Source organism: Siniperca chuatsi, linkage group LG21 (genome assembly GCF_020085105.1).
Source record: "Siniperca chuatsi isolate FFG_IHB_CAS linkage group LG21, ASM2008510v1, whole genome shotgun sequence".
In the NCBI taxonomy this organism is placed as follows: domain Eukaryota; kingdom Metazoa; phylum Chordata; class Actinopteri; order Centrarchiformes; family Sinipercidae; genus Siniperca; species Siniperca chuatsi.
The window spans coordinates 18,016,570-18,039,853 of record NC_058062.1 but is presented as its reverse complement, the minus strand read 5'-3'; the positions used below and the strand labels follow the sequence as shown (position 1 = coordinate 18,039,853).

At 42.7% G+C, this 23,284-nt stretch overlaps 2 protein-coding genes across 6 annotated transcripts in view; both read left to right on the top strand.

Moving 5' to 3' along the window:
- LOC122869441 (myosin-9-like) overlaps window positions 1–15,950 on the top strand; it is a 33,630-nt gene extending 17,680 nt beyond the window's left edge. For both annotated transcript variants that reach the window (XM_044182464.1, XM_044182462.1), the window contains 34 exons: window positions 90–153; window positions 383–481; window positions 656–799; window positions 935–1,030; window positions 1,161–1,432; window positions 1,596–1,769; window positions 1,959–2,132; window positions 2,322–2,436; window positions 3,568–3,755; window positions 4,715–4,836; window positions 4,929–4,998; window positions 5,086–5,246; window positions 5,734–5,842; window positions 5,973–6,104; window positions 6,273–6,479; window positions 6,601–6,738; window positions 6,946–7,069; window positions 7,196–7,367; window positions 7,558–7,770; window positions 7,895–8,039; window positions 8,149–8,355; window positions 8,622–8,726; window positions 9,773–9,925; window positions 10,156–10,404; window positions 10,665–10,877; window positions 10,977–11,189; window positions 11,526–11,687; window positions 11,812–11,940; window positions 12,035–12,123; window positions 12,258–12,381; window positions 12,566–12,774; window positions 13,272–13,380; window positions 13,692–13,864; window positions 14,267–15,950. In XM_044182464.1, the coding sequence (XP_044038399.1) occupies window positions 90–153; window positions 383–481; window positions 656–799; window positions 935–1,030; window positions 1,161–1,432; window positions 1,596–1,769; window positions 1,959–2,132; window positions 2,322–2,436; window positions 3,568–3,755; window positions 4,715–4,836; window positions 4,929–4,998; window positions 5,086–5,246; window positions 5,734–5,842; window positions 5,973–6,104; window positions 6,273–6,479; window positions 6,601–6,738; window positions 6,946–7,069; window positions 7,196–7,367; window positions 7,558–7,770; window positions 7,895–8,039; window positions 8,149–8,355; window positions 8,622–8,726; window positions 9,773–9,925; window positions 10,156–10,404; window positions 10,665–10,877; window positions 10,977–11,189; window positions 11,526–11,687; window positions 11,812–11,940; window positions 12,035–12,123; window positions 12,258–12,381; window positions 12,566–12,774; window positions 13,272–13,380; window positions 13,692–13,864; window positions 14,267–14,375 (5,163 nt within the window). In that variant the 3' untranslated portion in view covers window positions 14,376–15,950. The remainder of the gene's footprint in view (window positions 1–89; window positions 154–382; window positions 482–655; window positions 800–934; window positions 1,031–1,160; window positions 1,433–1,595; window positions 1,770–1,958; window positions 2,133–2,321; window positions 2,437–3,567; window positions 3,756–4,714; window positions 4,837–4,928; window positions 4,999–5,085; window positions 5,247–5,733; window positions 5,843–5,972; window positions 6,105–6,272; window positions 6,480–6,600; window positions 6,739–6,945; window positions 7,070–7,195; window positions 7,368–7,557; window positions 7,771–7,894; window positions 8,040–8,148; window positions 8,356–8,621; window positions 8,727–9,772; window positions 9,926–10,155; window positions 10,405–10,664; window positions 10,878–10,976; window positions 11,190–11,525; window positions 11,688–11,811; window positions 11,941–12,034; window positions 12,124–12,257; window positions 12,382–12,565; window positions 12,775–13,271; window positions 13,381–13,691; window positions 13,865–14,266) is intronic.
- Window positions 15,951–16,183: 233 nt separating this feature from the next.
- Window positions 16,184–21,891, top strand: LOC122869445 (mitochondrial glycine transporter A-like). Of its 4 annotated transcripts, none has more exons than XM_044182470.1 (8): window positions 16,184–17,449; window positions 18,017–18,129; window positions 18,788–18,912; window positions 19,075–19,159; window positions 19,308–19,487; window positions 20,214–20,382; window positions 20,577–20,737; window positions 20,928–21,891. In XM_044182470.1, the coding sequence occupies exons 2-8, from the start codon at window positions 18,115–18,117 to the stop codon at window positions 21,048–21,050; spliced, it is 858 nt and encodes a 285-aa protein (XP_044038405.1). In that variant the 5' UTR covers window positions 16,184–17,449; window positions 18,017–18,114; the 3' UTR covers window positions 21,051–21,891. The 4 variants fall into 4 exon arrangements, with proteins under 4 accessions (XP_044038405.1, XP_044038408.1, XP_044038406.1 ...); XM_044182473.1 differs by having other exon boundaries at window positions 16,212–16,231; XM_044182471.1 differs by having other exon boundaries at window positions 16,734–17,304.
- The last annotated feature ends 1,393 nt before the right edge of the window (window positions 21,892–23,284 follow it).

Sequence of the window (23,284 nt, the reverse complement as noted above, 5' to 3'; positions counted from 1 at the left end):
TTTCTGATTCAGACTTGTTATTAACGGCCAACTTTCCAACTGGACTGTTCGACAGACATTTTCTTAAATGTTTTGTTTTTTCCCTCTAGGGAAAATTCATCAGGATCAACTTCGATGTCAATGGTTACATCGTTGGTGCCAATATTGAAACTTGTATCCTTGATACTGTCATTGCTTCTCTTTTGATTTGAAGACACCATAATACTTGTCGTTGGCCTTGTGTTTAATGCCTTTAATAAAAAAAAAATTTAAAAAAATTTTTATTTTATTTTTTTGGGATCACTGCAGGATTTTGACAGTGTCTCACTTCAATACACAAACTGATTTAGAAACATAGTCATGTTAGTATCAGAATCCTTGTCCTTGACAGATTAACCACTAGACTTGTTGGAGAAATCCCGTGCTATTCGCCAGGCCAAAGATGAGAGGACCTTTCACATCTTCTACTACCTGCTCACAGGAGCCGGAGATAAATTGCGCAGTAAGCAACATATATTACATAACTCTTTGAAAATCCTTGAGAAATCCTCACTGTCGTTAAACAGAGTAGTAATAATTATGTGTTTTATTCTGGCGACTTACAGGGGTCCTCCCTGTAAACATTTTTAACTTTTCATTTGCCATTTATCTCACTCCGACCATACTTTTCCCTCAGATGAACTCCTCCTAGAAAATTACAACAACTACCGTTTCCTTTCCAACGGGAATGTTACAATTCCTGGGCAGCATGACAAGGACCTGTTTACAGAGACCTTGGAGGCCATGAAGATCATGAGTATCCCAGAGGATGAGCAGATTGGTAAGGCAGACGGCAAATTACTTTTAAACAACTGTTTTTTTATTTTATTCTTCGATTGGGACGTTGCCTGTTTACCCACTAGTGCCAGTGCAACATAAAACCATGTTTATGCTCCTGTTTGTTCTTGTTGTGCAGGCATGTTGAAGGTGGTGGCCTCTGTACTGCAGCTCGGGAACATGAGCTTCAAGAAGGAGCGCCACACAGACCAGGCCTCCATGCCTGACAACACGGGTAAGTCGGACCTTAACTTGAAATAGTTGGCTATGTTCTGCTGCAAAACTACCATCTTGTACAGTAGTCAGTACCGCAAAGAACCTTCACAACCTGCTCACTTTTTTTCCTCCCATTTTCTCTGCAACAGCTGCCCAGAAGGTGAGCCACCTTATGGGCATGAATGTCACAGACTTCACCAGGGCCATCCTGTCACCCAGGATCAAGGTGGGCAGAGACTACGTCCAGAAGGCCCAGACCCAGGAGCAAGCAGAGTTTGCTGTGGAGGCCCTGGCCAAGGCCACATATGAGAGGATGTTCCGCTGGCTCGTCATGAGGATCAACAAAGCCCTGGACAAGACCAAGAGACAGGGAGCCTCCTTTATTGGCATCCTAGATATCGCTGGCTTTGAGATCTTTGAGGTAAATAAGTGAGGCAAGCTGTACGTGACTTGACAGTGTATATAGTATAAGTGATCTGTATGTAAAAATATATGGATTAAAAATCATACAAAATCTCATCCATGTTTTTAATTGTGCTGCTGATCAACAGTGTTCTTAAGCATTTTTCCCCTGTGTCCCACAGCTGAACTCATTTGAGCAGCTGTGTATCAACTACACCAATGAGAAGCTGCAGCAGCTCTTCAACCACACCATGTTCATCCTGGAGCAGGAGGAGTACCAGAGGGAGGGCATCGAGTGGAGCTTCATCGACTTTGGCCTGGACCTGCAGCCCTGCATCGACCTCATTGAGAAACCTGTGAGTTTGAAAATCTTTCTCGCCTGTCAAGCTTTCATTTCTTTGCTTGGCCAGACATTAAGTCCTGTTTATTTTTAATCACATGTTGCTATTTTTGTACTAGAACATGTTGGTTCTTCCAGTGTGTTCAGTACTTCAGGGTCTTTCTATTTCATGCAGTAACATCTCCACTCTCCCTTCTGTGTGCAGGCCAGTCCCCCTGGTATCCTCGCTCTGCTGGATGAGGAGTGCTGGTTTCCCAAAGCCACAGACAAGAGCTTTGTTGAAAAGGTGCTCCAGGAGCAAGGCACTCACCCCAAGTTCTTTAAGCCCAAGAAACTGAAGGATGAAGCAGACTTCTGTATCATCCATTATGCTGGCAAGGTAAACATCCAGAGTTCATTATGATGCATTCTCATTAATACATTTCTGAGGTCATAAATCTTGACCTATCTTAGACATGTACTTGCCTTTTCTGTCATGCGTTTTTTCCCCAGTTCTTGAACTTTTATAATGTCCCAAAAGTATGAAGAAAAAGTAACTTGACAATTCTTGCCTAATGTTTCTCCTCAGGTGGACTACAAGGCAGATGAGTGGCTGATGAAGAACATGGACCCCCTGAATGACAACGTGGCTTCACTGCTCAACCAGTCCACTGACAAGTTTGTCTCTGAGCTCTGGCGGGACGGTGAGTTGAGGCAGATGTTAGCTTGTTGTGGTATCTCAGGAATCACTGCTTCTCTGGGGACAGTGCTTGACGTGGGAATATATTTCATGTTTGCTTCCTGTTCATGTTTTGCATTTCATAGTGCTTTCTTTCTCTTTTATTGTCTGGTGTGTGGACCTTTGTTTTTACCTTCTCAAATCCCACTTGTTTCCATCCATTTCTTCCTCTGTATGGCCCAATTTTGTTTGTCATTTTTTTCTTGTACTGGGTCTCAGCGGTACAGAATTGTCAGAGAGCCTATTTTTATCAGCGTTTTCCTATTCTACACTCAGACTCAGGTGATGAGGTTTCTTTTTCATTTTAGTCTTTCCCTCTTACTCCTGCTCTTTGTTTAAACATGCTTACTCCCCCCCCCAATCCATTTCCCCTAAATGTTCAAACTTGTGTTTTGGGATTAAATGTTCAAGAGATTAAGATTTTTTTCTGTCTTCAACCAGCTGTGTGTGCCGTAACAACCATCTGATCATCTTACCACTTGATGCTCTGTCATTGAACTCTCCTTTTCTCCCTCTGTGTAATAGTGTTGTTTGGGGACTCCTGGTGTTGGTCATGGGTACTGCAGCGATGGGTATATACTGCATGGGTTTGGTTTGGTTTTTTTTTTTTTTTAATCACCACAAAAAATACATGCCCACTGCAACCACCAAAGTTTTTCACCTTCCTGACACATACATATTTAATTGAATCATCACACATATTTTCCACTACAAACTGGCAGTGTTAACAGTAGACCAGCCCCTTCCACTCACTGCACTGAATTTATTTTTTCGTCATGGTGTGTAATCTCTCCACGCTTTACTGGCTTTTTGTGACTCCACTCTGTCATCCTACTCCTGATTCCCGTTTCCCTCCGCATTCACTGTGTTTGTGTGGTGTTTCACTGGTCCTGGTATTATGAGCCGCCTCTACTCGCTCCTGGTGTATGTTTACCAAGAGGAAGTGGAGAGACAATGGTCATATTCATTCTTCCTTGTGACATGCATTTGGTTTGAGTTTGCCTTGTTCAATATTCAAATTATTAAATTAAAACCCACTGGCTTCTTACATGATGTCTCTATCCTCTCTGTTCCTCTCTATTGTTTCCTCTTTCAGTGGACCGCATTGTGGGCCTGGATAAGGTGTCTGGCATGTCCGAGATGCACGGTGCCTTTAAGACCCGCAAGGGCATGTTCCGCACAGTTGGCCAGCTGTACAAAGAGCAGCTGTCCAAGCTCATGGCCACTTTGAGGAACACAAACCCCAACTTTGTTCGCTGCATCATCCCCAACCACGAAAAAAAGGTATCAGAGAAATGCTGGTGTCTATTAGGGCTTTTCCATCACAGGAACTTTCCCAGGGGACCAAGAACCTTTTGAGGAACTCAGGAACTAAACTGACTGAAGGAACTAGGGACTAAATTTAGTTCCTGTATGCTAGTTCCAGGTGTAAAGGAAGGAAAAACTCCCTGCTGTACGGGGTAATACTCCATTTTTACAGTAATGTTAGGGGCGGAGTTTGCAGGGCTGACCGTCGCTGATTGGTCAAACACAGACCCCCATGGCAACTACAACTTGTACCACCTCATTCACAAAACAAGGAAGTACTCTAGTATTGGGTGGATATTTTTGTGTTTATTAACTTTATAAGCAAAGTTAGGCTTTGCTGTTGGCTTCTTGATTTGTTTTTTAAAAAAGAGAGAGAGAGAGAAACTGTGAGAACGAGCTGAGAGCACAAGCAAACAAGTGAGAGAAGGGGGACTGGGGGCGATCGAGCTAGAGAGAAAAGAGAGGGAGAGAAATAAAACAATTTGCTGATAGTTTCATGGCAGTTACATTCTAAAACAGAAATAACATCAAACACTCAGCAGTTTGTCTACTTTAGGCGCCCTGGAGTTTTGTCTCTTTTTCTACCTATGCATTTCTCCTTTTCATTAATTAATTACATCATACTCAACCCAACATCAGTCACATATCCGTAAATACACTGAACAGTCACTCTGTGTTTCCTCGTGTTAAAATTGCATTTCATACACCACCATTGTTTTTTAATCCAACATCTCTCTAATCACAGGTCTTTAGATGAAGTGGAAACGCAAACAGGAATGTGTAAAAGGGATTTTTAGTTCCTGAGTTTAGTTTCTCTGGTTCCATAGTTCCTGGAACTCTTAAGTCGGAAAGTGCTGTAAGCCACTGTGCAGAATAGCGCCGTTTGTCTCTCTTTTTTGCCACATTGCTGATCAGCAAATGTTCCTCTTCCTCAGGCTGGTAAACTAGACCCCCACCTGGTTCTGGACCAGCTGAGGTGCAATGGTGTGCTGGAGGGGATCCGTATCTGCAGACAGGGCTTCCCCAACCGCATCGTCTTCCAGGAGTTCAGACAGAGGTAACAGAATAATACCACTGTTCCCATTATGTCTTGTTCTCTGGCAGGTATGTGTAAGAAGAAATTAAATCCTCTCATCTGCCCCTCTCAAGGTATGAAATCCTCACTCCCAATTCCATCCCCAAGGGCTTCATGGATGGAAAGCAAGCCTGTGTGATCATGGTAAGGGGTCTACAAAATTCTAGCTAAGCTCCACAATAACTAGTCCCTGTGCAGTGTGATTGATCAGTGCGTTTCCTGTCCTGTCAGATCAAAAGTCTGGAGCTGGATCCCAACCTGTATCGAATCGGTCAGAGTAAAGTGTTCTTCAGAGCAGGAGTCCTCGCTCACCTGGAGGAGGAGAGAGACATGAAGATCACAGACATCATCATCAGTTTCCAGGCCTGGTGCAGAGGTTACGTGGCCCGCAAGTAAGAAGAGACAATCGCAATTATTTGGAGCACAATTTTGAGTGATATTTAAGCACTCAACACACTTTCACTCAGACTTTATTTTGCTCAGTGTCGTAGAAAAGGTTTCAGTCGTAGTCATCTGGACACTGTTTTCAGAATCAAGACGTTTGGCTCAACCGGAAGTCATTCTCAATTGTGTTGGGAATGACTTCCGGATGGGAGCCGAAACGTCTTGATTCTGTGGACTCCAGATGACTACGACTGAAACCTTTTTCTACGATAGAACACTCCTGGACGAATGAGGGACTACGCCGTCTTATTTTGCTCAGTGTCATTATAAGAAATGTACTCTTGAGAACTCTTAATGTCCCAGTAATCAAAGGAAATTACTTATTTATTGTATATATCAATAAACAAGAGTATTGCATGTTTTAAAGTTTGTTGCATATAACTGCATGGTAATATGAAGTGTGATTGTCTGAGTCTGTCCAATATTGCTTTGTAGGTCTTTTGCCAAGAGACAGCAGCAGCTGACTGCAATGAAGGTGATCCAGAGGAACTGTGCCGCTTATCTTAAACTCAGGAACTGGCAGTGGTGGAGGCTCTTCACCAAGGTGAAACTCAGTCTCCAACATCTTAGCCAACATTTTGGTTACTGTGCTTCTCACAACCTTGCTTTTCCCTCTTTTTGCCTATGCTTCCCTTTTGTCTTTTCTAACTCTATTTCCACCATTTTGTCCTCAGGTGAAGCCTCTGCTACAAGTCAGCAGACAGGAGGAGGAGATGCTGGCCAAGGATGAAGAGCTGGTTAAAGTGAAGGAGAAGCATTTGTATGCTGAGCAGCAGCTCCGGGAGATGGAGGAAAAACAGCAGCAGGTAAACTTTTAGAAACCACACAGGAGGTGAAATGTAGAACAAACACCCTGTCCTTCCATATCATATCATATCATATCATATATCATATTCATTGATGGATGATGGTGAAGAATGCTTTGTTTGAAAGTCATATATGTATTAAAGTAATCTTTTTGCTCTCGCTTGTAGCTGAGTGCTGAGAAGGTGGCCCTGCAGGAGCAGCTTCAGGCAGAAACAGAACTCTGTGCTGAGGCTGAGGAGATGAGAGCCCGTCTGGCTGCCAGGAAGCAGGAGCTGGAGGAGATCCTGCATGACCTGGAGGCCCGTGTGGAGGAGGAGGAAGAGCGTGCCTCTCAGCTCTTGTCAGAGAAAAAGAAGATGCAGCAAAACATTGCAGTAAGTAGGAAAAATTCACTCACTCTATACACCCACCAATTTAAATATGTATGGACTACATACACTTTATAGAATACTTTGATTTGCCTTGCCAACCCTCCCGTCATTTATCTGCACACAGGACTTGGAGCAGCAGCTGGATGAAGAGGAGGCGGCCAGACAGAAGCTCCAGCTGGAGAAGGTCACCTTCGAGGCAAAGATGAAGAAGATAGAAGAGGATGTTATGGTTCTCGATGACCAGAACAACAAACTAAACAAGGTTAGGATGAAAAGAACTAAAACCATTGGGATGGACATTGTGATTGCTCAATTGGAGTAGCACAATGACTAAACTATGATGGAGCTAGTGACTACTACTGTGCTCGATTTAACTCTTTCTACAAATTTGCTCTGAAAATGACAAACGTAACAAATAAGAGTTGCCGTCTCTGGGGATACTTATTATTAACGCTGTTTGTGAATACAGGAGAAGAAGTTGCTTGAGGAGAGGATCTCTGAGTTCACCACCAACCTGGCAGAGGAGGAGGAGAAATCCAAGAGCCTGCAGAAACTCAAGACCAAACATGAGGCCATGATCACAGACCTGGAGGGTAGGAAGAGAACATAGTCACTTGCATGATAGCCATTATAGATCCCTGTTACCACAGTTTCCAACTTTCAGAATCTGTGTTTTTTCCCCTCCCTATAATCTCGTATTTGTTCTTTTTTTCTGTCAGACCGCCTGCGCAGGGAGGAGAAGCAGCGCCAGGAGCTTGAAAAGAACCGACGCAAGCTGGATGGCGACTTCAATGAGATACACGACCAAATTGCTGAGCTGCAGGCCCAGATTGCTGAGCTCCGTGCCCAACTAGCCAAGAAGGAGGAAGAGCTCCAGGCAGCTCTGGCCAGGTCTGTGGGACTCTACAGCTCATAGTTTTGAGTAATTGCTTGCCATCATTACGCTGTACTCCGTTCATCAGTCGGTAGTAGTATTGTAGGTTATTTTAATCAAATGGATGGTGGAAGGATGATAATTTGATACAGATTCCCCACCCACTGCTCCATTTACTCATTTTTGCTGACCTATTCCTCCCGTTAGGATCGAGGAGGAGGCAGCACAGAAGAACCTGGCCCAGAAAAAGATCCGTGAGTTGGAGGCTCAGCTCTCTGAACTGCAGGAGGATTTGGATCTGGAGAGGCAGGCCCGTGCCAAGGCAGAGAAACACCGCAGGGACCTGGGAGAAGAGCTGGAGGCCCTCAAGACTGAGCTAGAGGACACTCTGGACTCCACCGCTGCTCAGCAAGAACTCAGGTAGAGATATTGGTGTAGGGATAGCTTCAACGGTTAAACCTCTGGCCATTATGTTACATGGCATTACTTTGAGTCCATTGTACATCTTGACACAAGCAGATTAACCTTTGCTCTCCCTGCTCAGGTCCAAGCGTGAGACAGAGGTGGCCCATCTTAAAAAGACTCTGGAGGAAGAGGCCAAAGTCCATGAACAGCAGCTTGTTGAGATGAGACAGAAACACAGCCAGGCCTTTGACGAGCTCAATGAGCAGCTGGAGCAGGCTAAGAGGGTAACTTTAAAAATCTTGTTCAGAGCCTTTTCCAGCTACTTTGATTTCTCCTTAATTCACATTTAGTTTTTTGACTGCAGAAACCATTAATACTTGTCCTTCCCTGTAGAACAAAGTATCCATGGAGAAGGCCAAGCAGGCTCTGGAGTCGGAGAGGAACGAGCTAACCATTGAGCTGCAGACTCTGATGCAGGGTAAGGGAGATTCTGAGCATCGCAGGAAGAAAGCTGAAGCCCAGGTCCAGGAGCTGCAGCTCAAACATTCAGAGAGTGAGCGCCAGAGGATCGAACTGGCCGAGAAACTGGCAAAAGTGCAGGTACAACTCTTTGAAACACTTTGTCATTATATGGCTGAGGGGTTTTCTTGTTCTTTTGTCAGTGCTGTTTGCACCTACAATTATTACATTGATGATTACTGCTGTTTGTGCTCCTAATCTGTGGTCAGTAAATGATGACCTTTTTTATGTGATAACATTGCTAAATGTGAGTCTTTTTATTAACTGACTGTCTACACAAATTAAACACTTAAGTAGATGATGTGTTGTTTCTGTTCAGTGGTTCATTTGTTGCCCTTTGTCCACAGGCTGAACTGGATAATGTAAGCTGCCTGCTTAGTGATGTGGAGGGCAAGTCCATCAAGGCAGCAAAAGACTGCTCTGCTGTGGAGTCCCAGCTGCAGGATGTTCAGGTACGCAGACATGCATGCTGTTTCTACCCTCCTGTATGCCCGGGGATAACACTACCGTGGTGTAAACGGTAGTGTTATCTCCCTTCAGATGCTTTCAGCACATACAGGGCATGTCCATTTGAACTAGAGTTGTTAAGGATTAATTAATTAAGACTTAAGACTTTTATCGATCACATGTTTCCTGTTTGTATCTCTGCTTTTAGTTATCCAATAAAAGCAAAATGCTACAAAAAGTCATCTTAAAAAGTTAAGATCAATTTCAGTATTGATCAAAAAAATATATTAACTGACAATGTGCAGAAGCCAAAGTTGCTGAAATTTTATTTGTGTCGTTGAAACACGTGGCTGTTTTCAGTAGCCAAATTTCCATACATTTGGGGCTACTGTACCCCACCTTGATCGGTCGTGGTCAGAGTACGCATCCCTCGCCCGCGGCTCTTCAACGACACTCAAAAACAAAGCATAACTAATGTTTTAATAAAAAAGGACTGCAGCCTAAAAAATAAGTTAGATGAAGCCTCATCTGTCTCTTGAAATTTTTATTTTAGTTTATGGTATAACGACAGTCAGACGAGAGGGATTAATTCACTTGATTTAATTTATGATTCAAATCAGTCATGTGAAAATATCCCGTGCTAGTCGTTTAATGCTCTTACCGAGGAAACGGCTGTAAATTATTAAAGATAGACATGTTCAGTCCTCAGTGTTTGTGCACTGGAGGTTTCCACATAACATTGTGTAATTTGAATATTGGACCACAAAATCCTGCTCATATGAACGTGTATTAAACTCAGATTTAAGGGGAGCACAGAGAAACTTTCCCCCTTCATCAGACTAATAAAATAATCTTCTAGTGTCAAACTCTGCACAGTGAAGCTCAAAAGACATTTTTGAGTGGAAGAGGACTTTAATAAATTATTTAAAAAAATATTTTAGATGATCGATTTCAGAAAACTGCTTAGAAGTCTTTGATGATGATAATAATAATAAATTATCAAATGGTCTGCTACATATAATTCAGCTTTACATGTCAATGTTTACAACAGGAACTACTCCAGGAAGAGACACGCCAGAAACTGTCACAAAGCACACGTCTGCGCCAGCTGGAGGACGAACAGAACAACCTGAGAGAACAGCTGGAGGAAGAAGAAGAAGCCAAGAGAAATGTAGAGAAGCAGCTTCAAACAGTGCAGGCTCAGGTAAGAAAAAACACATCAACATGTCCCTCAGACTGTCTGCTGATAACTTGTGACATTCAGACCAGAAGCTTAGAAACTTGCACTGGCTACAACTAAAGACTTAATTTTCTGTTGAACAAATTGATTCACTAATTGTTTGAACTATTGCTACCTCATCTGGGAAGTTTTCTGAAGCACACATCTACCTCACAGCATTGAATGTTTGAGTCACACCACCACTTTCCTTGTAGCTTGTCGAAATGAAGAAGAAGGTCGAGCAGGATGCAGGTTGTCTGGAGGCTGCTGAGGAGGGAAAGAAGAGGTTTCAAAGGGACCTGGAGGCATCAAACCAGCGCCTGGAGGAGAAATGCGCTGCCTTTGAGAAGTTGGACAAAACCAAGACGCGTCTCCAGCAGGAGTTGGACGACCTGCTGGTAGACCAGGACCACCTCCGACAGATCGTCTCCAACCTGGAGAAGAAGCAGAAGAAGTTTGACCAGGTGAGAGAGAGAAATGGATATACATCAAAGATAGATTTCAATTTTATTTATATAGTGCCAATTCATAAAAGAAGTTATCTCATTGCACTTTTCCTATAGAGCAGGTCTAGACCGTACTCTTTTTATATTATTTACAGAGACCCAACAAATCCAAAAATACAAAGTATTTAGTAACAAAATAGAAGGATACACTTCTTTAATTTTTATAGACTTGAGATTTTAGGATTAAGCTTTAACACGGCTATCCTGACTTTCGCTAGATGCTGGCAGAGGAGAAGAACATATCTGCCCGCTATGCAGAGGAGCGGGACCGAGCTGAAGCTGAGGCCCGTGAGAAGGAGACCCGGGCACTGGCTTTAACCCGGGAGCTGGACACTCTGATGGACATCAAGGAGGAACTGGACCGCAACAACAAACTGCTGCGAGCTGAAATGGAGGACCTGGTATCCTCTAAGGATGATGTTGGCAAGAATGTAAGTCTGGAAAAATGTGTGTTCAGAGGTGCGTTTGTGCCTGTATGGTCTGTTCGTACCGTTGTCCTCATCTCAAAATCCTCTTCCCTGTTCCTGCAGGTCCACGAGCTGGAGAAGGCTAAACGTGCGATGGAGCAGCAGCTGGAGGAGATGAAGACTCAGCTGGAGGAGCTGGAGGACGAGCTGCAGGCCACAGAGGATGCCAAGCTGCGTCTGGAGGTCAACATGCAGGCCATGAAGGCCCAGTATGAGAGAGACCTGGCAGGACGCGACGAGATGGGCGAGGAGAAGAAGAGGTCACTGGTCAAACAGGTACTAATAGGAAATAGACGGAACCAAATCTTATATATATGTTAACTGTTAAGACATAGACACAAGTCAGTGTCTGTTTGTCCATCTTGACACTCATTCGAAAACGAATGGGCTGCTGCCATATTCCTAAATAAATTAGGACATGTCTTACACAGTGGTGCTTTTTAAATAGCTGCTGCAGTAGACTTGACGTAGATAGATGTAATTGACTAATTTGAACTCGATGACTTTTCAGATGAACATGACAAACACTGCTTCGAGGGTGTAAGCATGCAGGTTCAGTTTTTTTGCTTCTGGGTAATAGGACGTGGCTGAAATCAAATGTGCATCCTTCAGGTGCGGGAGATGGAGATGGAGCTGGAGGACGAGAGGAAGCAGCGTTCTGCAGCCGTGGCCGCGCGCAAGAAGCTGGAGCTGGACCTGAAGGAGCTGGAGGCCGGCATCGACATGGCCAACAAGAACCGGGACGAGGCCCTGAAACAGCTGAAGAAACTCCAAGTGAGTCAGTTGTTGAAATATCCAATACAACAAAAATGCTATGTCCACATCAACTCAATTAAGTGTTTAGATACAAACCATGTAGTTTGTTTCCTCTTGACTAATAACTTGACTGACTCCGCAGGCCCAGATGAAGGATCTTATCCGCGAGCTGGAGGATACTCGCATGTCCAGAGAGGAGATCCTCGCTCAGAGCAAGGAGTCGGAGAAGAAGCTGAAGGGCATGGAGGCTGACATGCTCCAGATGCAGGAGGTCGGCAAGCACGCCTCTTCAACTCTCTATTCTGTTCCCCTGCCTCCGTCTCACACTTAAACCGACTACTCTTTTCTCATTCGTCCCTGTGCAGGAGTTGGCAGCTGCAGAGCGAATAAAGAGACAGGCCCAGCAGGAGAGAGACGAACTGCAGGATGAGATTAACAACCAGGCCAGCAAGAAGTAAGACATCTTTCAAACTGCAGTAAAATGGCAAAACTGTCAGTTGCGTGCATCACCTGTTATTGACCACTTCTGTATTCTGTATCCCTCGCTGTGTCCCCTTTATCTCTCTTAACCTTCAATCTGTCTCTCAGTGCTCAGGTGGCAGAGGAGAGGAGACGGCTGGAGGCTCGTATTGCTCAGCTGGAGGAAGAGCTGGAGGAGGAGCAGTGCAACACTGAGCTGACCAACGACAGGCTGAAGAAAGCAATGCTGCAGGTCAGTGGAGGAGCTGATTAGTGTCGACATGTCTATTAAGAGTTGTTAGCCCATATATGTTTTATCAGTGCAGGTTTGATGTGAAGTTCAAGTGATTCAAGGCTTTTTCAACACCCACTAGTGTCATTCCAGCAGAAACATAGATTCCTTGCCATTTGTGGTTATACTTATTTATATTTTTCAGACTGACCAGATGACTGTGGAGCTGGCAGCAGAGCGCAGTAGCTCTCAGCGTGTGGAAGGGGCTCGTGCCCAGATGGAGCGTCAGAACAAGGAGCTGAAACTGAAGCTGCAGGAGCTGGAGGGAACAGTCAAGTCCAAGTACAAGGCCAATATGGCCGCCCTGGAGGCAAAGATCGCTCAGCTGGAGGAACAGCTGGACATGGAGACCAGGTGAAAGCCTCAGCCATGGAAATGAGACAACTGAATCAAGACTGCACATTTATTCTACATTATATATACACTTAGAATGTAAAGTAATAGTTTCTCATGGATATTTGAGTTCTATTAATGTCATAACTTTCTTAAAGCTTTCACTCAAACTCTCATGGTACAGATGTTCGGGTTACACTTAATTTGACAGCTTTAGTTACTAGTTATCAGATTAAGATTTTACATACAAAACCTATTAGCAATATATGATGCATTGTAATAAATGAAACTACCAAACATTATATTGAAAAGTACATGTTAATACTATTATTTTAATAATGCTTTTATACTTAAGTGATATTTTCAGCGCAGGACTTTAATTTGTAATGGAGCGTTTTTATATTGCAGTGTTGTGCTTTTACTTAAGATCTAAATACTTGCTCCACCACCAGGTTACACTAGCCTGCAGTATGTGACTTTGTGAGTTTAGTCTGACCAATGTTGTGCTCTTGACTCAGGGAGAGGCAGGGTGCCACCAAACTTGTGAGACGCACAGAGAAGAAACTGAAGGAAGTCATCCTGCAGATGGACGACGAGAGACGCAACACAGAGCAGCACAAGGACCAGGTCAGAGGTTTCCCATCACCATTGGGACGCAGACTATTTCCGTCTCCCTGTTCTCAATCAATCTAATGTTTATGTAGATCTACATCTGTACTTTTTCACATTCCTGGTAATAAGTGAAGTTGTTACGGTGCCAAAATAAGTGTTTTGGCAGAGCGAGCTCTAAGTGGTGATTTATTAAAAGCAAATATCAGGCAGCTCCTCTGCAGTATATCGGATGTATTACGGAGATCAGCGTTGTAGCCTACAGTACATCTGGGAGTACACATATCAGTACTTTTTTTGTACATATAACTTCATCTGTCACATTATAGGTCGACAAGTTGAACTCTCGCATGAAGCAGCTGAAGCGTCAGCTGGAGGAGGCTGAGGAAGAGGCTCAGAGAGCCAACGCCAACCGAAGGAAACTGCAGAGGGAGCTGGAGGACGCCACAGAGTCGGCAGACGCCATGAACCGTGAAGTCACCACCCTCAAGAACAAGCTCAGGTGAGGGAAAAGGGACCGTAGAGTCGCAGTAGCTTTCAATTCTTTCCAGTTTTCTACACAGATAGTTGTAGCAGTCCTACACAGATCTGTCCTTTTTGAAATGGGTGTTATGCATCATTAATTCAGGAAGGTGACTGAGGTGGATCCTTGTAGACTGAAAAAACTATATACAAGAAACTAAATGCAAGATGGTTCTCCTTGACGTGCCATCACATTATTTGACCCACATTATAAAACCTCAAGTGTTCTGTAGTTTTAATTTTGATTGCTTTGAAATGATATGATGCTACGCTTCAACTGATATATATTAAGTTATGTTGAATTATCGCCCAGTCCTGCTGCATATAAATGTAGATGGGAATTATTGTGGCCACTGCTTTATTTTATTTTTTTCTGTTTTAGGCGCGGCGACCTCCCCTTCACCGTGCGCCGCGCTGTTTCCCGCGCTGGCATCGAAAGCGACGAGGAGAGTGAGCCTAAGAGCGAGACCGCTGAGCCCAAGCCTGAATGAACAGCCACAGTGCCACTTGACTCCTTAGAACTGCATCATAAATAGACAGACCCAAATTCACACATGAGCACACATTACTGTACCTACTGACCGGAGAGGGACACAAACATGAGCATGTTGTCGGAACTAGAGACAGGGATTCGGCTGATTCCTCCAAGTTTAGTCCTGCGACAGTCTGATCCCTTCAACACTGACAATCTATGCATTCTTAACACACTTTCTCACACACACACACACACAGAAGCCAGTAAACTCGGACAATCATCATGCTGACAAAAACACACACACGCACGTTATTTTGGGCCAAATTTTTGTTCTGCTTCATTTTTCATTCTCTGGGAAAAATAGAAAAAGAAAATGATATTTTTATAAGGAAACATTCCAATTATAATAGTCCTGATTTAGGATCTATTTTTCTAATTGAAGTAAAGAGAAAACAAAGAAAGAAGTATACATAAATTAAGACAGATTACTGGAAGGGGACCAAAGTAATATCTCAATCTATAGAATTGTATTTTATGCAGACGTTTTTGTAACGGTTAAGAATGGAAGTGCTTCATGTTTATTATGCTCGCGCTCTCGCCTTTATAATGAAGGTTTATATGCTGAAATGTATTCTATCGATTTAGCTGCAGGTAGTACTCGTGACTATGCTTTTTGGCTTAATAATTTGATACCCACACATTTCATGTGGAAACATACAATTGGAGGCAGATTTCAAGTAACACCATTGGAGACTCATTGACGCATACTGAAGGCATTTGATTGTGACTGTGCTGAAATTTCTTAATTTTGCACTGAGATGAAAAAACAAACACTTTAGCCTAGACATTATAAATCACTGCATTTGTGTGTGTTTCATTGAAACACTGACGGAGAAGCTTGGAAGTTTTGGATAGACTGCACATGCTCATTTAGTAAGTGCACAGACTGCCAACACACACTAAGGCCTTAAATGCATCTGAATTCTACTGGGCAGGGTGGTTGGATTTTTTTTTTTTTTTTTTTTTCTGGACATGCATTGATTTTTACATTTATCACTATCGGTGTTTTTGTTAATGTTCAAGGTAAAGTTTAAATGGGGTGGTGGGGTAGTGTATTACTCACAGCACACACTGTATTCTCAGAGCACAGCTTGTTGAAGGAGGGGGACGTACTTCACTGTAACATATGTACACTATACTCTGGCTGATGGGGCTTCATATAGACATGGGGCCTTAATATGTGGCCGGGTATTGAGTAGATGTATCAGATGAACAGTTCTATAGAGATGCAAGCTCTGATGTAAACCCCCCCCCCCCTCACAGGCTGTGCTCAGGGGCGGCTTTTGGCTCACACTGCTGGGAAGTGAGAGGGACATGTCGTCGTTGACATTTAAGAATAACCGCACACAATTAAAAGCATCACTCTTTCGCACTTGGAAAAAAAACTAAACAAAAGGAAATCCGAAAAAGGAAAAAAAAACTGCATCTCCAACAATTCTTCTGCAATGTTTGTCTGTCTGCACCTCTGGAACTGAAATCATGTTGTGAAATGTTGGTATTATTGCAATTAAAGAGGCTTTCCAAACTGCTACATGTTGACTTCCTGTGTCTTTATAATTATCTCATACTGATGTTTATTTTCGGAGGTTTTTTAAGCCAGTTATTTGAGAGAACGGGGTGAAGGGCGAAGTAACACCAGGTTTGAAGTCCAGAACTTGACTCCTCGGAGGCCAAAGTTGTTGTGTATGAAATGATGAGTTAACACCAGCAGAGGGCAGTCAGGGTTTTCCATAAGGGACAAACCTCGCACAAGCAAGTCAGAACCGGTTTCACCATAGAGTGAAATGTAGTAAACGATGATGGGAAGTTTGGGTGAGAATTATTTGTTGTAGCTTTGTGTTTTCTTGCTTGTTTGTGTTATAAGACAGCCTTCAGTTGAACACTTTATTCATGACATGATTAACCACGATGACTTGCAAATATTTTTTATCTTTATTGTTTCTAAAGTATTTGTTCCGTTACTAGAACGTCATCTGTGATTCAAATATGGAGAGAAATACTTTAATATAGTCAGTGGTGGAAAGTGACCATCACATTTACTCAGGGACTGTACTTAAGTACAATTTTGCGCTACTGAGTATTTTCTGCTACTTTATAATTCTACTCCCCTGGAACTCAGGGAAGAATATTGTACTTTTTACTCCTCTACATTTGTTTGACACCTAGCTAGTTAAATATTATTAACTTTATGTTTTACATACAAAAAATACATATTTAAGTATCGATAATAAGTAATATAATATATGATAGTTTAACGCTCAGGAAGGAGTCATCCTGCATTATGAGTACTTTAACGTTATTAATTTAAGTACATTTTGCTGATGACATCTTGGTGCAACTTCTTACTTTTACTATAGTGAAGAATATGAATACTTTCTTCACCACTTAATATTGTACATTAGAAACGGTCTTTGGTGTTGATCTCGTGCATTAAGTCGTTACCAAGCAGCGGTTTAAAACTTTTTTTTTGTTTAATTCCTCTATCTATCCGTGTATCTTCACTTTGTGGGTGAAGTTTTGTAGTCCACTAAATACACATTTGTTCTGCCTAAATGGAGTTTTTGAGAAGGTGTAGTTCCTGGACCACTATGCAGCTGGTTAACCAATCAGATGCCAGCAGCTCCTGTGTGGGCGTGGCTTCCTCACAGTTACGACACGCCGCACCGGCAGGTTAATTTATCAATGAGACGCCGCCACAACTTTCATGTTCCAGCACGGAGTTCCTGTGGCGGGGAGGTCCAGGTGTGTCTCTGCTCCAGCTATTAGTCAGAAGGATTCACGCTGACAGATAGCTTGTTTGCGGTTATTTTTCGGGCCCTCGACGGAGAGAAAACTTGACTGCGAGGCAGAGGCAGAAGAAGACCACCTTTTTAATTACACAGGAGGTCTGTCACACAACCCTCACCGTGCCCTTTATGTTATTGAACGCTTTTGAAAATGATTCAATTATGCTAGTAGCTAACCAGTGGCTTCAGTCTGCGCAACAGTCTCCCCATCCTGCAGAAGACTTGAGGAGGCAGGCTAGAGAGGGTAAGCGACAGGAGAACACCTGAAGTCTTTTTATGCGGTTTGTTTGATATAAATTACTAATAATATAAATCCCACAGTGTAACTTTTCAGTCGCCTTATAAGAACATTAAGGCCACTTCACACCTTTCATTTCCTTTTATTCTCCCTCTTTGGTTGAAGCAGAATACATGTGTTGTCACTGGGTCTCTACATGGAGTCTAAATTATACAGAACTGCAGATGGGAGATTAAACCCCACAAACTTCCATTTGGCCCTCCAGGGGCATCACGCTTTCCACACACACACACACACACACACACTGCATTAGTTCATTATGTGTTCACATTGACTCTAAACATGCAGCAGAGTGACATGCACCAGATCCATCCTAATATGTAGCGCAATGATTTTGGTTAGTTAATGAATGTCTTGTGGTCGCAAATAGGAAAGACAGTGTCGGTCAGGTGAGCTGTATACTTATTGTGCTGTGTGTGTGTGTGTGTAATGATCCGCAGCCCATCATCTGTAAGAGGAACTCCGTAGGCCAAGACGTAAGACGAAGTTTGTTTTTTTTATTTTGTTTTTTAGGTGTGCAAACGTTTCAGAGTGGACAGCAGCACAGTGAAAGATCGGCAAGAGGAGGACAAACAAAAGATTTTGTGTGTTGAAAAAAACTTAGAAGAACTATGGAACTGTCACTGGTGAGTTCTCCAGACGGAACAGTTATGTACACTTTTGTTAACCTGATATTAGTCATAAGTGATTAGGTTTGAGCAGAAGGGTCATTCTTGTCATTGAGCCTTTTCTCGAGGTCAGGGCATCCTGTCTGGCCGATAACACCGTTCTGACATACTGATGACCTATTTTCCAGTCCAGAGGTGGTTATAGAGCTGCAGATAAAGTGAAGGATTGCTGGATTTTTCAGTGTCTAGCACAGTGTATACACGCTGTTAAAAAAACTTGGAACTTTGGAAAAATATAACAAGAAAAAATGTCCTTGGTCACTAATGGTATTAGTACTACAGCATCTAATTGTGAAATGACTAATATCACTTCTATAACTTCTGGTAGTGTTGAATGTTTTGTGGCTTTATCAATAACTTTGGGGCCCAGGGGCCATTCTATAAAGAATCTATTTATAAAACAGATTAGTTTGATCTGAAAATAAGTTTGTGGGTTCAAGGAGTGCACACACATTTCCCCTGAGCTGCATCACAATTCAAGCTTCATTATCTGCTAAAAAGACGTTTTTTTTTTTTTGTTTTAGCACACAATGCTAATTCTGTAAATCAAATCATTATCTACCTCCTGTCTAGCTTTCATTGTATCCTCCCCCTCTCCTCTTCTCCCCTCCCCCAGACTCACCCAGCTATCAAAGCCTTCATGTGTGGCTCCCTCAGTGGGATTTGCTCCACGCTGCTTTTCCAGCCGCTCGACCTGGTCAAGACCCGTCTGCAGACTTTGCAGAGCGGCGTGCAGCCTGGGTGAGTGTGTGTGTGTGTGCACACAGTTATCAGTATCACTAGCTTGCATCACATGCCCTGTGACCTCCAAGAACTGCTATATTGACTGGATGAACACAAAAGAAAGTTGTACCTCAGCTAAACCTTTTATCACACATTATTTCCCATTGATCACCTTTTCAGTTCGGGCAGAGTGGGGATGGTGACTGTGCTGCTGAGCGTGGTGCGGACAGAGAGGCTTCTGGGACTGTGGAAAGGAATTTCACCGGTTCGAACATCTTAATTAATTCTGTCTTGTCTTTTCTCCCCCCCCCGTCTTATTGAGTCTTCCGATTGTATGAAAACATTTTCACAAATTCACCAACTTCAGATTTCCCCTTTTCTGACTCTGCTCTCTCATCCATCTGCTCCTCCAGTCCTTTGTTCGGACCATCCCAGGAGTGGGGATCTACTTCAGCACCTACTACTCTCTGAAGCAACACTTCTTCCAGGACAGCAGCCCAGGGGCCGTGGAGGCCGTGCTGCTGGGAGGCGGGGCCCGGACAGTGGCAGGGGTCTTCATGCTGCCGGTCACTGTCATCAAGACACGCTTTGAAGTAAGCACAGGCAGATGTGTGTGTGTGTGTATGTGTGTGTGTGTGTGTGTGGAGGAGATGTGTTTGCTGTGGTTCCCTGTTTGAAGCACGATCAGAAGAGTGTGAACAAAAATCGTAGTCGATAATAGATCGAAGTATCCCCTGGTGTACAAATACCCCATGGTTGGGAATCGCTGCCTTAAACCAGTTACAATTTAACTGCTGGTTATACTGGCACTGTGCTCTGCCAGTGGATGGGTGTTCAATGGGATGGGTGGGGTACAAGGCAAAAAAACAGACCACAGAGCTGCCTTTGTACTTTAGTGTACTTTATGTTTATGAATAGGACAATTAGGTCTCACTTTTGTGTTATTATGAAATTAGAAGTTATTCTAAAATCTTATGAAATGATCAATATTATAGCTACTTCTATTTTTGTAGGCCAATAGGAAGAGCGACCTGTATATGAAGAAGCTTGAAGGTGTACTTACTTTCTGCAGAGCTGCTACTGATCGCATGATATCCATGACATGAGCCGATCTCATTTTAGACTATATGCACGGACATATGAAAAGCATCTATTAGTTTGTCAGTAGTTCCGTTTTCCACAATATAAAGAGTGAACCAGACAAACATCAAAATTCCATACAAATTAGTTTTTTTTAGTTTTGTGTGTGGTCTTGTATTTGGACAAGTGTGTCATGTGCGTATTAAACTAAACTAAATGTGTGTGTTTTTTGTGTTCAGTGTGGCAAGTACAGTTATGGGAGTGTGATCGGGGCTCTGCGCAGTGTGTGTCAGACTGAAGGTCCTGCAGCTCTGTTCTCTGGCCTGATGCCCACCCTCCTCAGAGATGTTCCTTTCTCTGGTATCTACGTCATGTTCTACAACCAGACCAAGGCCTCATTGCCACAAGGTAAGTGTACACCCAGAGGCCATTCAGTAATAACCAGCAGCATATAAAATGTAAAACAGTAACTGTTGGTCTTGTTTAGGCTCTATTTTTTTCTGTATATTTTTTTTTCTTTACATTTGAAAGTCTTAAACTAAACAGGTAATTGTGTTTAGCATCCTTTAGAAGTAAATACCTACTGTCTATCTTCCTTCAAGAAATCCACTCGTCTGCTTCCGCCCCCCTGGCGAACTTCAGCTGTGGGATCCTGGCGGGTATACTGGCCTCCCTGATCACGCAGCCTGCTGATGTGGTTAAAACACACGTCCAAGTGAATCCACAGCTGAGGACAGCAGAGGCTATCAGATACATCTATATGGTAACTATCTCACTCACAACATGTTTTATTCTTTATCATCTTGCTGTTTAGGATTTCAAGCCAGGCCAGCGTTATTTGCATTTGTGGAAATCCAGTTAACAGACTATGTTTGAACTGTACAGCCATGGCTGCATGATGCTATTATTAATGATTATATCTTCTTCCACCTTGTCCTCCCTCTCTCTCTCAGGAACATGGACTCCAGGGGTTCTTTAGAGCGGCAGTTCCACGGGCACTGAGGAGGACCATGATGGCCGCCATGGCTTGGACGGTGTACGAGCAGATGATGGCCCGTTTCGGACTGAAGTCCTGAAGGGGAGAGTTGATGAGAAGCGTGTGAAAGACAGAAGAGATAAAAGTCAAGTCACAGAGTGAAGACGGTATGGAGTGAACAGGAAGGAACTGCTACAGTGGAGATGCACCTGATGATGTTTTGCTCATAAGCGTGCCAAAGGCTTTCAATGACTTCAAATATTTCACCGCAACAAGAGGTGTGCAGACTGGTGAACGAAGAAAGCATCCGCTTGTTGTCTAAATGCCTACCACGCACATCACAAGAGAGATGTGGAGAATTTGCTCCATGAAATGTGCTTTGCTGGGTCATGGCTGAAGTTCAGGAACCAGACATTTGGCCTGTGCTTCGAAACCCTGGAGAAAATATTTTTGAAATAATATAGTTATGCTATGATGTTCTTTATTGCACTACAAGTTGTTAAAAAAAAAATAAAAAAATCGGGTAATGAGTATTTGGACTTCATTAACTGAGATTTTCCATGTTTTCGAAATGCCTCAGTGGGAATTCCTGCCTCTCTGGTTTTGACTGCAGTGATGCAATCCATCATTACTCAAGACAGTGTCCCAGATACAGCAGACTTCTGTAATGCACTTTAACCCCCCCAACAGTTCTGTCAGAGCACAGTTTAAAACCTGGAGAGGCTCTTAAATGCCTTTCCAATAACACCATCTTATTTATATTACTATATATTTTTGTAATCAAAGTAATATTTGCTTGTAGTATTTACTCAGTGCATTCATCTGCCTACAAATGTAATTATTTTTGTTTCAATATTTGTTGTTTACCATTGGGAAAATATTCAACCTTTTGTTAAGGATGTTTAAGAAGATAAAACACTGTACGATATATCTATGTGGAACATGAATCTTGTTGTTAATTTTGTGTTCGGTATAAATGAACTCACAGCCTCACATTAGTGCCCGAAGCCCGGCTTACCTCTGAAATGCTGTAGTGCAGATATGGCCCAGCGTTTTATATGTGCAGAACCAGAAATAAGCAGCTGAATACATAATTTTGATACTTTTGGTTAGATTTACTTATTGGTCAGATAGCAGTGGTGGAAACAGAATTTAATTCCTTTACAAATTTAAAAATACCACAAAGGATAACCACTTTAGTGTTTCTGTCCTAAAAACTCCCGCTCAGGTATATGATATGGTACTTTGTTACTTTTCTCTCATTAATTGGACAGGATATAAAACAATGGCTGACTCTGCCAGTGGGATGGCTTACTGGTTCAGCTGTGGTGTAAAACTATCCAAGAGATTAGAAAGACATATTGCTCAGCATATTGCAGTGGACTACAAGAACATAATGGCCAATGACTTATCACAGCGCTGTGAGCCAGAGATAAGCAGCAGAGGGGGGAGTGGTGACATAATCTCAAACAGGACATAAGGAGAAGGAGTGCAGAATTGTCAGGCTAAAGTAAGACATTAAGATATTTAGGAGCTATCTCCTAAAACAGTCAAGTTAATTATTCATTAAAGATCAGCTACTTAGAGAAAATATATGACTACTAAACTTTAGAAAGACTCATTCCTCTTACGTTTGATTTGATTTAGTCTCTGAATATTGTGTTTGCAGTTCATCGGATACATAAACCTCTCTATTATGTGAATAGGGAGTTTTGGATCACCAGTCATTTAAACTTGACAGTAGGCCTCTCATATGTGCGCATTTCAACAAGCTGTGTCACATCCAGTGACTTTTTCCACTGGTGACTGGTAAGTCAGTCATTTAATATGGGATTTCACACGGTGTGTGAATTTGTGTCAGAGGAATTGACCATTGAAAGGCTGAAGACAAAATTACAGGCTGCTAATGTCTTTGCTTGGAGGGATCATAATAAATCAATCCTCAGGTACTTTATGGTGGCTGACCAAAACGACTCTGAAAGTGTTGCCAACCCGGATTCTTCCCAGAAAACAACTCCAGAACATGTTTTTCCACCATGTGACACATCGACCCCATTTTTAGCCTTATTTGTGGGATCCATCGCCTGTAATGTCCTTGACATTCACCCAAACCAAAGTTTTGAATCAACACGGCATTACCAATTAACCTACTTATCTGGCTGTTCAGTCTCCCACCACGATTGCCTTCGGCGTTATTAATGTCTATATTTTCCTTTCAGGATTACAATATAATACACAACTTTCTGCACATAAGACACGTTTCATTTAAATTATTTCTCAACTCGCTGTGTCATTGTGTACATATTATGTTCCCTTTGCCTGGAACTTTTTATC

Coding starts and splice junctions, on each gene's coding strand:
- LOC122869445 (XM_044182470.1), top strand. Junction 18,913..19,074: donor CAGAGCGGCGTGCAGCCTGG/GTGAGTGTGTGT, acceptor TCACCTTTTCAG/TTCGGGCAGAGTGGGGATGG. Junction 19,160..19,307: donor TGTGGAAAGGAATTTCACCG/GTTCGAACATCT, acceptor CTGCTCCTCCAG/TCCTTTGTTCGGACCATCCC.